The sequence below is a fragment of the Morone saxatilis genome, unplaced genomic scaffold, assembly GCF_004916995.1.
Source record: "Morone saxatilis isolate NCDOM2014 unplaced genomic scaffold, NCSU_SB_2.0 Contig5, whole genome shotgun sequence".
NCBI lineage: Eukaryota > Metazoa > Chordata > Actinopteri > Moronidae > Morone > Morone saxatilis.
Window position 1 is genome coordinate 19,192,707 of NW_023340095.1, and position 14,111 is coordinate 19,206,817.

Sequence of the window (14,111 nt, forward strand, 5' to 3'; positions counted from 1 at the left end):
TCCCCCGTAACCACATTCCATTATATTCATGAATTACATCCTCAAATCCAGGATGAGACCTGAAAAATAATTCACAGGAGGAGAAAAGTGAGGGATATATACATATATTCAAAGATGTTTTGATTGCAACTCACTCGCTTCACCCTCCATTTCGACCTGCAGCGTTTGTAGATAAAATCGGCTTATTCTAAGGTAACAGACACACAGGGATTCTTATATTCAGGTCTTTATACAGTAATGAAAACAAATTAATGAAGATTATATTCCATTTCTGCCAATAGATCCTCCTAAATGTTACACACTGGACCTTTAGCAGAGGACTGTGGATTAGAACTTAGTATTGTATTCGTTTTGTTTCAGTGGGTCTTTGAGCTTCCGAAACACTTGATCCTACATTTCCTATAACGCAGTCCGATTGTGTCTTTCTTCGATTTGACTCTCTGCGACTGGTGAGCTCCAAAGTTTTTCATAGCCCATGCACCCACAGACCTTCTTTAATAACCCTGGTGACATCACTATGGATACTCTCTTAGACTTTATAAAGGTCCTTCCAAAGCCACAGAAGACATTATTAAATTGATTTGGCAGGCAGAGTACTTTCCTTGACTAGTTAAAGGATCTTGATGTGTAAAAACAGTGGAGGGCTGCTTTAAGATCAGCAGTTTGCTTGTGCTTCTGTGATTAATGATGTGACAATAATGATGTTGCATTGCCTTTAACCAGATCTTCAGCACTATCTGTGTGTTAATGATGGTATTTACCCCAGTAAATAAGACCCTATGTCTCTGTAGCAATGGATGGTGAGTTGCTGCTCGTTTATGCATCTAAATGGGTTGATTACTGCTGCCTACTCATATCGTGCTCTTTACTGTATGTTTTTTAAACAACTATCATACACTTAATACGTTCTGCTAGTGACAATAGACCCATTTGGTAGGTGCTTCACTTTGGGTGCTAATGGAATGCTTTCATTTACACTACAGGGTGGGAGAAAGCTTGTTGGGTGGGAGACAGCTTGTTGGGTGGGAGAAAGCTTGTTGGGTGGGAGAAAGCTTGTTGGGGTGGAAGGGGTGGGGACATTGTTACACTGGATTTATTGTATTTGGCGTGATGCTGAACTCATTGCAGCTGTCACAGAACTGACAATGCAATCAAGTCAAAGCAAGCTTTCGAGCTAAGAAGGCTGCAGGAGTGGTTTTAAAACTGCCAATCCATGGTGGTGTTAAGTGATGAGTCTCTTTGAAAATCTTTTGGAGTAGTTGTTACCAACATCCAGGATTAATTTAAGTCATGTATTGTTTTAAGTAGTGCAGTGAATATCAGTAAATACACTTAGACTTTACATTTCGGCCTAAATGTTTTTCTTTAAATCAATGAGCTTGTTTTTTTGTTTTTTTTTATTCCAGCCACAGAGATGTCAGAAGTGCAAATGTCGGTGCAATGCGAGAACATTTGTGCTTTCGTGTGTTAATTTCGCAGCTCTGTGGTGAGAAGAGTGTCACAGCTGTGGTTGTGTTTATGCAGATCAGCCAGCGCAGCACAATTTTGGTACTCATTTTGGCATGAAAATGGACATGCACTTCTGCTCGGTTCATACCACTGAAATTATAACAAATGTGACACAGTTTAGTTAGGTAGGTCACACATCTTTGTTTTTGTTGAACATTGCATCTTCGCCTTTGATTGGAATTTGGAAGCTCCCATGTGTGTCTCTATAACAGGTGGCATTAATGATTGTCCTGCTGCCACTGCAGAATATATGAGAGCTTCCCCTTTAAGTTGAGTAAGTGTTTGTAGCCATGTTCTATCTACAGTCTTTAATTTAACAGGGTGGATACTTGAATTAAAACGTCAGTTCATGTCATGTGAGCAGGTTAAACAAACTATTATCTTGTTTCATTAGTTGCACATTTAAACATACTCAGATATGATGAACTGAAAGAAACCTAACCTTAAAGGAAACCTGAAAGCTAAAACTTTAAGAATGTATTCATCCTGCTCTAGCCCTTTCCAGTTTTTGCCACATGACTGAACTTGCATCTCTGCTCACTAAAATGACAAAAATGAGTTTGCCACTCCTTCAATGCCCTGCATGTGTACATACATTTGTGCTCAGCTTTAAAGAAATATAGCCAGAATGTCTCGGGCTGGTGTCTATGGATGTGACGTTGTCATTAAGGTGTTGCTCACCTCAGACAGGATGACAAATCCAACATCAACACACACATAAACACACGTTCATGCTAGTGTAGAGTGTTTGACGACCAGAGAGATAATCGATAAGGCAGGGGTGTTATGACATCACCAGTTGCTGGGGTAACGGAGTCCCCAGAGCAGATGGTGGTATGTTGTATGTGAAGCAGGAAGAGAGGTTGCTAGTGTGTGTGTGTGTGTGTGAACTGACAGTGATGTGACATGGACAACACATTAGATGACGCTGTCAATCGAGTGGCTGTCTTGTAAATTCATGTTCGGCTCTATTTACTGCCCCTAATTCCACTCAATGAGTCATCAAAAGATAAAGGCAGGCATATACACATTATGGACATGTTTTAGATGTTATTTAGTGGCACTAAACACAAAATGTACCCGACAGGGTACAGGGAGTGAATAATGATTGTGCAAAAAGGACATACCCGGCTCAATAAAAACAGGAGAAAAGAGAAACAGGGCCACTCGTTATGCTGTTTTAACCATCTGTCTTCTTCCCTTCTGGGTGTCTTTTGTCTGCAGAATCAGTGGATAGGAGAACATTTGAAAGATTTCCAAGAAATATTTTCTTTATATTTTGTCAGTAAAGCATAGACCGTGCCTCATATTACATGCTAATGCCTTCTATGCAGTGTTATTCTTAAGCTCTATTTAAAGTAGTAATAAGAAAATCTTACTGTATTCTCAGGTTGAACTTTTCACATTTCACCCCTCAGTAGAATTGTTGCTAATGTATTATTATAGAAGCACGATTACATAAACAAATGGCTAAGTTACTGTATTTTCAGCAAAAAGTTTGTATGCATAACAAAGATAACATATGAAGCGTGAGCATGACTTGCATTTTAAAGGAGATTTCTCCCTCTAATCCTCCAAATATCTGCATGTGGCTTACACTATGTCCAGAATTAACATAACTGTGAGCAGCATGGTAAAATTATCAATGAGCAGGTATACCGCACACCTCCAATGATAGTTCAGAATAGATTATGTTTTTCTAATGAGTTTCCCCATTAGCCGGCATGCTCACTCAGTAAGTTCCCCTGTGGCCTTCTTCACTGGCAGCTCACTGATTGAAGTGGGATAGCAATGTCTTGAGGTGTGTGTATGTGTGGGTGCGTAGCCCATGAGAGTGTCTGTTGGAGTGAATGATTTACATATAAGATTTCCCCGTGTGGCTGGAGGGAATGCTGTCAGGCAGATCTAGTTTTAAATCATTTAATCATTGCACACATGTACTGTGGGTATGGAAATGACTCCCATGAATTACAGGTTGAATAAAAAAGTACTGAACAGCTATTTAAAACAAAACTCTGCTATGAAACACTGCTCAGATGTGAGACGTCTCTATTTTTGTAGGTCAGTGCCAGTGTGGACAGTGCACTTGCCACCCACCGGGGGACAGTCGGGTTCATGGCAAAAACTGTGAGTGCGACGACCGTCAGTGCGAGGACATCGGTGGAGAGGTCTGTGGAGGTGAAAGCGCACACACACACGCACCCATACATACACATTCATTGAATTGTCATGTCCATTAATGGCTGTTCAATGTGTGTGAGCAACTGAGGGAATTGACAGAACATGGCAATAAAGAAATGGCAAAACCATTACTGTATAGAGTTTGGAAATGGGAGGTGTATTTTTAGGCATCCTTGGTAAGTATTGTTCTTTTGACAATGGAACCACTTGTACAAAAATGTTTGTTCATAAGTTGCACATTTTTTTTACATACTTTCAGAGTTCAGAATTTTTTGTAGTTTTAAATAAAATTCACAAATGGATCAGACCTGTCATATGGATGTATAATACCTTAATCTGAATAAATATGGACTTTAAATATTTTGCAGATATAAGATAAAATTACATTTAATTTTGCTTTCTTTCTTTTTAGATTTTGTGATGTCATTGGTATGGCAAGTTCAGTAGTTTTTAGGGAAATTCTTCACTCTTACACCCGCAATTCCACTGTATAATACTCTCTTGTGTATTTCTGAAATACGGAATATTTTCCGTTACTTTCATGTCCCCCTGACCTCCTCCCATCTAAGTCAATTGCCACTTTGCTTTAGCTAGATGTTTTTGAGCATCTAACTTGGAGTCAAACCATTCTCTATTTATTTCTGTTACAATACTGACCCGTCATTGGCAGCTGTATTCATATTTTTACGAATATGTCTACTGATTTCCGACAGCGGAAGTCAATTTTGCAAATGATCACTAATCTTGAATGTGCACCTAGTCATGAACATGTGATACTCACCAGGTTGAAACAAGCAACTTACAAGAAATGAATGCAGTTAAGAGAGTTTGCCCAATCCAGTGGGGACCGCTCATACTCCTAAGCCTCACAGACAAAAGTATGAGAGGTTTGGGTTAAGAATGTGAAAATGATCTTGCATATAGCCCATGTGATGTCACGGACAGTGAATTCAGCCACTATGACATGCTATTTTCTACCTGATTGCAATGACAGAGCTTTGTCAATTTGCTATGGCTCTGGCTTCTGTCTCCGGTCGCCTCCCTCTCTACAGTAATAGCTGCTGAGGTTCACGGGTACCATAGTACTTGCATTAGTAGCCATTCTTGCTGTACTGCCACACTATTACAGAAAAAAGATAAATTTCTTAAAAACAGACTTGATGTATTTACAACCAATCACTGCAACATATTATTGGTATATCCTTGAGACTCCCGTATTTTCTATGTTGAGGGACACACATGTTATCAAATGTAGCAAATTTACAATTAAGAAAAGGGTACACATCCATCCACTTCACTGCTCCATTTAAGAACCCAAACATTAAGTGTATAACTGCTGATGTGCTGGACATGGTAACACTACTCTACTAATTATTGCACAGAAAAATACACACATTTTGTACAGCATGTGCACACATACACTCACCCACTTTGAAATTATGCCAGGAGCAGACGCTGAATTTGAAGATCAATACAGTGTGATCCTATCTGCTCTCTTTGATATCCACAGGCACAACCCTCTAAACCCTTGAGCTGAATTTGAGAGAAATTGCTCCAAGCCTTTGAAGCTTCTGTCTGAGGTCTTGGAAAGTTTGTGCTCTTAATTTGAGCCATTTAGGCACAACTGCTATAATGAATAGATTGCACTAAAACATTAGAGGCTCAATTGATATTTCCCTATGCAGCTGCTGGTGCTGTCAGACAGAGACAAGAGAGAGGAAGTTAGATCAAGGTGCAATTAAGGATTGTGGTGCTCCTAAAGAAAAGCAGAAGAAAATTGGAGAAAAGTTATATTCTTCTTCAGCAAAACCATTAGTCTGAGGGAAAACCGGATGAAATGTGTTGTTCATTCAGCCAAACATGATTTTCATTGTAAGGGTTTTGTGAGAAACATTACTGTGTTGATTCTATACTTCCCCACAGGCCTTTGTTTTGTTTCATTACTGTGCTGTATCTTCTGGATCGTCTTCAAGGAGAAGCTCTTAAAGTGCTGGAAAAGTAATACAACATGACACATGCACAGCTTTCCGGAGAGTAAACAGAGTGCCGATTTTCCCAAACCTCTCTAACAACAATGAGCTTTCTCCCTACAGGTGTCTGTTTCACTCTGAGAATATTCTTTGCTCAAACTATTTGTGTTCATTCTTAAATTGACATGCAGTCTATTTCTTTCAGTCACCCATTTAACATACAGATACGCTTGTGTAAGCGCCTCCCTGTGAGTGGGGCTTTTTAATGTTGTTTTGGTCGGCTGTGCCATTTTGTATCAGTGGTGCATTGCAGCATCTGAGGGTAAATTTCTCCTTTATAGGGGGATGCAGTATTTATGTGAATGGATTACTGGGCCTCATTGTGTGCTGGGCTATCCAGAGACAATTCTTCATGAGGCGTCCAGGGAGAGCCTGAGCACCAAACACCAACGCAGTTATACACACACACGCACAGACATGCTGTCAGGCTGACAATTAAGTCTGTATACACAGAGGCCTTTGGAAGTTATTGAGTGTTTTGTGAAGGTCTCTAAACCAGGTACCCAGAGTGAAGAGTGGGGATTAAATAGAAAGTACATTTATGGCTTGGGCTTTAAGAAAACTCCCCAATCCCGGGTACAGTGCTGTCAGTGCCACTGGATGTTTGGGCCTCAGTGCAGACAACCGAGAAGAGAGAAGTGAGCAATGACACAGGCTGCTTGCATATAATTCAGGCCTTCAGTGTCGACCGGCTTATCAGTCAGCTCAGTCCACAGGGTTTTCTCTAAACACAAACAACAAGGTGTGAGAGCAGCCAAAATGTCCACATTGCATTTAAGGCCTAAGTGCTCATTATTCAGACTTGGTCACATTTTCTGCATTGAAGCTGCATTCATGTCATATAGGATAAATGGTAGAGATGGGAACGCTTCCCATGTTTATGAAGCGTGAGCATTCATTAAAGTGTTCAGTGGCTAACTTTATAGATGGTTGTCTGACTGCAGAGCTGGTCGTGTGAGGCTTAATAACACTGTGCACTGATACATTTTACGTCATCTAATTCCAAGTTTAGTACCACTTAGAAACAACACGAAAAATTCCATAATACCAAAGTTTATAGTGTAATTCACATCAACACACTATATATAACGGCCAAATACTGTAGTTGGTTAATATCAATATTATAATAAAACAGACAGATGTGACATATAACTTCCATTTCTCTGTAACACCCTGAGATTTACAACACATTCAGACTTCAAGCAAGAAGAACTAGTAGAGTTTTTGCATGGCTTCCATTATTGACATTAATGAACTGCCATGGCTTTTATACTGATGAAGCTCCAGTGAAATATTTACCAACGATCAATGACCAGTCAGTAACAGAGCAATGCACAATAGATTGCGGCATGGTGAGGAAACAGGATTCAGTTCTTGCTTTGAACAGAATAAGGCTGTATTTCTCAGAACATTTAAAATGGGATGTGCCTTGTAAGCTTGTTATAACATATTTGGTCTAGAAATGTGTAATCATGAGGGTAAAGATCCTGATCTACACAAATATTCTTCTTCTTAAATATTTTTTATCCATAATCGAGTTCTTAAAATTTTATTTTGGTCAAAGAAGTGAAAAGAATCTCCATTATGAACATTTCAACTTCTGTGTGTTTCAAGTTATTTATAAACAAAGTTTATTTTTTCTGCAGCTATCTGTCTTGTACTTGAATGTTTCAAGATACAGACTTTCTAGAAAACTTTTGAAACAAGTTTATCTCTATTGGAAACTGGATCAAAGTTTTTGGTGATTTGTAAAGATAGAAATGTTTATAAAACGCCATAACCTTAACGGTGTGTGCCTACATCTTACCCCCTTCCTCAGTGGTTTCTCCTCTTCCTCACATTACTTCCAGCCTTTTTCTGTGGCAATGAACTCTTAACCTTTGGCAGAGGCAGACTCTCTTTCTGCATACACTACAGATCTTTGCTGGGTTAAATACCAGATTCACCACCAACTCCCCTTCACAGTCCACCTCTAACTGCTAGTACAATGCATGCTCTGTGAAAGGCAGGTGCAGGCTAATTGAATGAGGGCTAGGTTGCTGTTCCTCCAAAGCAATTAACCGCTCTCCCAGGCTGGCTGATTGAGGCAGCCATGCATGGCCTGCCATAGCTGCCACTCCACTCTAGCTGAGACAGAAGCTATAGCTAACTTTCATTTATATCCTCCCACCAACACCACCACCACACACGCACATCTTTGGGTACACCACCCCCACCTGTACCTCTGATTGATTCAGGATCAGGAAAGGTGAGGTGGGGTGGGTGATAGAGATTGAGAGATAGTGAGCGAAGACAGCCGATACTGATGTATTATCTATAGCTGGATAACAATCCATTGCTTTAAAGTTTGTTTAGTTGGTATTTAGCTATATTCTGTGCAAGATCTGTCCCTCAAGACACTGAAGATTTGAATTCTTCCTCACTCATTTGCTCATAGAAACACCAGTATCAACGTGTTATATCTTGTTTGTTTAATTTGTACAATAACTAAAGTGTAAAAACAAAAAGTTGTGTTTTTTGTCTTGGCCTCACTTCCAGGAGTCTCTGTTGATTGCAAAAAGACTCCAGGTTAGACTCCATGTTAATTAGTGTGGACTTTAGAGGTATTGGTAGGCAATGGGACAGGCGTCTTTAGAATGCAGAACCAGGCTTCCCCTGCTTCTAGCATTTATGTTGGGCTATGCTAATTGATTTAGCATAAATACTTAGCATACAAATATGAGAATATCAATTGTTTCATCTAACTCTTGGCAAGAAAGCAAATATCTATTGTCAGATATATTTCTCAAAAAAACTACATTTATATATAATACCTATTTTTCATCAGTATGAAGCTGCATCTATCAGGAAAAGATTTTTTGTTTTTTTTAAAAGGCTGTAAGATATATGGATCAAAAAACTCCAACTCAACTCTGAATTGAGCCGCTGATTGATTGAATCAATATAGCTTGACGTCCAGTAATTTCCAGCAGCACAGTATGGATTTGCGATGAAGAAAATTATGGAAAAATGCTCTGCTCATTACCACCTCTTCAACCTGGCATCTGTGACCAGATGTGAACATAAAGGAATCAATCAATGATGCAACTGCCTCTATGTGAGGTGATTTGTATTGAAGTAAGCACATTGCGTGATCCGAGGGTTCTGTTGGAGATGAAGGAGGGCATAAGTGAATGAGAGTGTGTCTGGTGTGTACATGTGCTTGTTAAAAGCACAGTGATGCCGTCGGCTATTAAGGCATCTCAGCACCCAACTGCCTCTTTCAACCAATTAAACATCCCTGGTTTCTTGTGTGTTTGTGTGTGCATGTTTGTGAGCTTTTGTCTGCCATTGCCTTTCTTTGTTTTTCATCTCTCTCTGAAGTGCTGGAGATGTATTAAGGACAGGACAAGACCAGTGATGACAGTTCCTTTCATGTCCCCAGGGGAAATACAATAAGCCTGCTGCGTCCCTAGTCTTCCTGTGGCTCTGTCTCCTTGTACTGCCTATTACTGTCAATGTCTGCACTGTCAACTTTCTGTGTTTATATGCTTTATTGCTTTCCTTTCGCTTTCCAGTGGCATTGCTCTTGACTTTTCACGCTATCTTTGAATGCTTTATTTATCAGTTCTTTTCTTCTATGTGGGCTATTTTCTCATGGCCATGCTCCACATTCTGTCTCCTTTAAATAAAGGCCCTTCTGCCCTCCACCGCCAGGTCACGGCTACTGTTCATGTGGACGCTGCATCTGCGAGGAGGGCTGGTTCGGGAAGCTGTGCCAGTTCCCCAGGTCTTGTGACATGAGCGACGCCCAGAGCAAGGAGCTTTGTGAGACCTCCGACGGAGTCATGTGCAATGGAAAAGGTGAACAATCTGTTTTTCAATCTTTAAAAAGTGGTGGAAGAAGTCTTCAGATTATTTACTTAGTACTAAGTAAAAATAGCAATACCACACTGTAAAATACTAAATACAAGTAAATGTCCTGCATTGAAAATGTTACTGAAGTAAAAGTATGGAAGTATTGTAAGAAAAATGTAATTGAAGAAGCAAAAGTAAAAGTGCAAAAAAATCGCCCCATTTAAGGTTATAGAATTTGGTTATTATTACAATGCATTATATGTAACTAGCATTTACTTTTGTAGTTAGTTAAAGTGGAGCAGATTTTAGCTACTTTATACAATGATGGATTGGTTAATCTACAACAGAATCAAATTGTATTAGCTTGTCATATGTTTTTTAAGTAAAATCTTAATCTGCAAAGTAACTAGTACTTTAAAAGTGTAAAATAACTATAGTGGAGTAAAAATATTTCCTTCTAAATTGTAGGGGAGTAGAAGTATAAAGTAAAGGTAACAGGTACCTCAAATTTATACCAAAAGTAAGTACAATACAGTGCTTGAGTACTTTCTTTTCACCACTTGTTTTTGGTTAAAGTGTTAGGCTAAGACATGCTTGCACATATACAGTATATACACACTGACAATACATAATTATCATTTCAAAGACCACAGATTGGAAATACCATATGTGCGGATACATTTATCAAAGGTTTAACCGGTCAACTCTATAATAAAGTTGAAATAATATGTAAAAATACAAAATAAATGGGTGAACTTTGACGCTCAAGCTGTTACACCAGGAGGCTCTTTTTCAAAAGATGTTGATCATTAACATTTGTTGAGGGCCAATCATCTTCCACTGAGATTCTAAATTAATTCTTAATGACGTCTGTTACAGTTGCAGGAGATCGTTAGAAGAAAGAGAACAGAAAACAACAACGAGGCTCTCCAGGTTTAGAAGCTGGGGCATTTTTATGATTTTATTTCAGTGTTTTCTTCAGAGGTTTTATGTCCCTTTTTATGTCCTTTCTCTGTAGAATAACAATAGTTGTTCTCTGCCTAAGGATCACAGAGAAGTTGCAATTTCTAGAACTTTCCCTTTCCCATTAACCTGCACGGTTTTAATTCAGCTCTTTCACCATTTTAACAAACTCTGAATTACAAGTTTTGTCTAACTTTCTTTCTTGACTAGTGCTCAAAATGATAGATGAAAGATGTCATATCATAATCCCAAACAGTCCTGGGACCACATCCCTAACCCAATCAGACCAAATTATCTATACACTATATCACATATTGGAAGGAAACAACTCTGTCTCTGATATATAGTCATAGATTTACAGTGAAATATAGTACCAAGTAATTAAACTGATAGCAGTGCTTTACAGCAGATCTTTCAAGATTAACATCAAATTTCCACTCTGAACCTACAATTGTGTTGCTCTGGTCATTTAATGATTAAAGTAATAATCTGGATGAGATCTACTTCTAGCTCCCTTTATGTTGAAATCTTTTACCCGGACACAATTTAACAACAGGAACATGTTACACAAGAACCAGTACATAACACACTTCAGCTGCAGTATATTCCAAAGTGGAATAATGAGAATAATATGCATTAAACTGAAGTAATCTAATACAAACCCAGATAGCCTCCTGCAGGGATGAAACTATTACTAGATGAACAGCTAGTATCGATTGATAGAGAGTTAATTTAACAAATGTTCATATAAATTAACGGTTTACATTATGTATCACGCAGAAAGGCCAAACATTCATTGATTTCAGCTTCACGAATGTGACAATATTCTGCTTTTCTCTGTTTTATATAATTGTTTATTGAATATCTTTCCGTTTATGACTGTTGATGTAATAATATCAACATTTTATAGACTTTTTTATAGATCAATTAATCGATATATCGTATCTGCCTGCCAACCGTATACGTTTGTAATGAAGTTCTGTACATTGTCATTACATTGTATGTATCATTAGGTGGCAAATGACACCACACAACAGGATTCTTTCTCTGTTGCGTAGCATTGAATCCACAGAAATAGACCGACTGCAGTGGGTCCAGCCCTGCAGAGCCGAGCTGGGTGTGAAAATGAAGATGAGCATGTTCATTCTCCACGCTCCACTACATTCGGATACCAGAACAATCTTTCCCTCAGCTCCTCCCCTTGTCTCACCTCTCTCTTATGTTTCACTTTCTCTCCTGTTTTGCCTGCCTCCACCCCTCATAGTGGGTTCCTGTCACCCTGAGTATGTTGATAGAAATTGGGCGAGATTGAAAACATAGTTGTTGGACCTCTGGGTGTGAGCATTGGGAGAAAAAAATGAAGCAGAGAGCAGTAGATTTGTTTTCCTCTGCCAATCCTTAATACCTTATTATCCTGCTGCTGCCCTTCAGAAAGAGAAACATAGACACTAGCGGGGAAGAGAGGAAGTTTAAAGTGTGGGTGGATTGGTTTTCCTGGTGGCAAAAGTATATTAGTAGCTGTTTCCTCAGGGAATATCTCATATCCACTCTGTCCAACACTATTAATCTTCTGTGTAAAATAAAGAATTTACAGGAAATAATACAAACAGCATTTATGGAAAAAAAACACAAGGGGGTGGCGTTAAAAAGAAATATAAAATATACACTGTCAAAGTGTTACTTGAGGAAAATGTGATGTTAATTATATGTGTGTGTTTTGCAGGTTCCTGCCACTGTGGCCAGTGTATCTGCTCTCCCCAAGACTGGTGGGTGTCTGGAGAGTACTGTGAGTGTGACGACCGGGAGTGTGACAAACATGACGGCCTCATCTGCACAGGTAGAGTAGGAAACAAACACACACTGGAAGTCTTTATGGGTCCAAAATGGATTAAACCCAAACCCAACCTGCGCAAATGAATGTTCAAGAAATCCAAAATCCAATCGACCCAGCCAACAAACAGCTGCAGCTGAAAACAACCATATAATACTAATGTCCTAAAAATAAATGTAAAGTCATTTGTTTACATGCTTCAAATACTTATTTATAAAAATAAAAATAAAATTCTATTTTCATCTGCTTTCATCTACTGTAGCCAACTGGGTGACAGGTAGACAAAGGATGAATAACATTCTAACCAATTTCCTATGTGTGAATCAAATTCACAGACAGTTATGCCAATGTTTCTACAGAGATGACTGATATTCAACAACACTAAAACTGCAGTTGGTAGCCTGGACTGGCTGGATATGCTGCTCACTTTATAACAATGTATTAGATCTGTTAAACTGATTACGTGTTCTGTAAAACCTGAAGCTGCAAAGTAATCACAAGTACAATATTTATCTCTGAAATGTAGTGAAATAGAAGTAGCTATATAAAAAACATAGTAGTATAAAATGGAAGTACTCAAGTAATGGACAAGTACCTTATTAAATATTAAATTGATTGTCATTAAATAGCAGTGGTGGAAAGTAAGAAGTAAGAGTATTTACTAGGGATGCACCGATATGAAAATTTTGGCCGATATTAATTTTGCTGTTATGGCCCCGATATTCTAACCGATATCTCGATATATGTTTTTTTTTTTTTTTTAAAGTTTCTGAGTTTCTGAATGCCGTTCCTTTATTTTCAAACGTATTTTACTTTTCCAAATACAAGGTTACAGGGCTACAAATAAAACATAAGTAACCAACCTTTACCAAACTCTCACATTGCAGTATCATCGGAAAGATGTTTTGAGCTCTGTGCACTCAATTAAACTCAAATCTGTAAAAAGGCAAAACAAAATATCCAAAACATGTCCTGATGTTATGCACATTTTTTCAACTTGCAAGTGTAATTTGCATCATCATTCATTTTTATCGTTCATGCGTTGTTATTGACCTGGCTTTGCAAAGCTGTCCTTGGCCAAATTTCTTTGGTCTGGTGGAGTACGCTTAACGTTACCAGCAATTCCCCTCCCCCCGTCCCGTCCCCGTCGGCGCCAAACGTTTTACGTATGAAGACAGAACTGACACTTCGCTGCAACAAATATAAAGTTACCGGTTTTAATGTTTCTAGATGTTTTATTTGCAGGACGGTGAGCTGAGAACTGACAAGTTGAACGTTAAAGACGGACGCCACCGTGGTGACGTTTTTGGTGAGCTGTTAGTTTATAGTCGACTTGGAAGAAAGCGAACGTTTTGACAATAAGCTACATCAACACAACAGTATGTGGAGTTAATACTGGACAGCCGCCAATAACCTCTGAATAGTTCTATGTGTTGTTAAATGCAATTGTGAGGCGGCCAGCCAAGCGGGGCTGCATGTATGTCTGGCAGGATCATTTAGAAAGGCAACCGGAACTACAGTCTGCCCCCATCAGGAAACACTGAAATGACATATTAAATTTGTGGTGTTGAATGACTGACGCGGCATCCGCCTCCGCATTACCTCCGACATTTGCAGGTGTTGCATACGGCTTTTGAGTGTCTTCCTTTTGACACCCGTGAAACACCCACCACCGCTGACATTTTTTCTCCTCTTCAGTTTAACATCCCCACAATCCTGTGCTGCCACTGTCGCGGCCAAACAAATACACATAGCCAAAT

The 14,111-nt window shown here is 39.0% G+C and overlaps 1 protein-coding gene across 1 annotated transcript in view; it reads left to right on the forward strand.

Annotated features, from left to right (window-relative positions):
* itgbl1 (integrin, beta-like 1) overlaps positions 1–14,111 on the forward strand; it is a 43,055-nt gene that overhangs the window by 22,861 nt on the left and 6,083 nt on the right. The window contains exons 8-10 of the mRNA XM_035676623.1: positions 3,571–3,687; positions 9,417–9,563; positions 12,244–12,357. Coding sequence (XP_035532516.1) covers positions 3,571–3,687; positions 9,417–9,563; positions 12,244–12,357 — 378 coding nt within the window. The remainder of the gene's footprint in view (positions 1–3,570; positions 3,688–9,416; positions 9,564–12,243; positions 12,358–14,111) is intronic.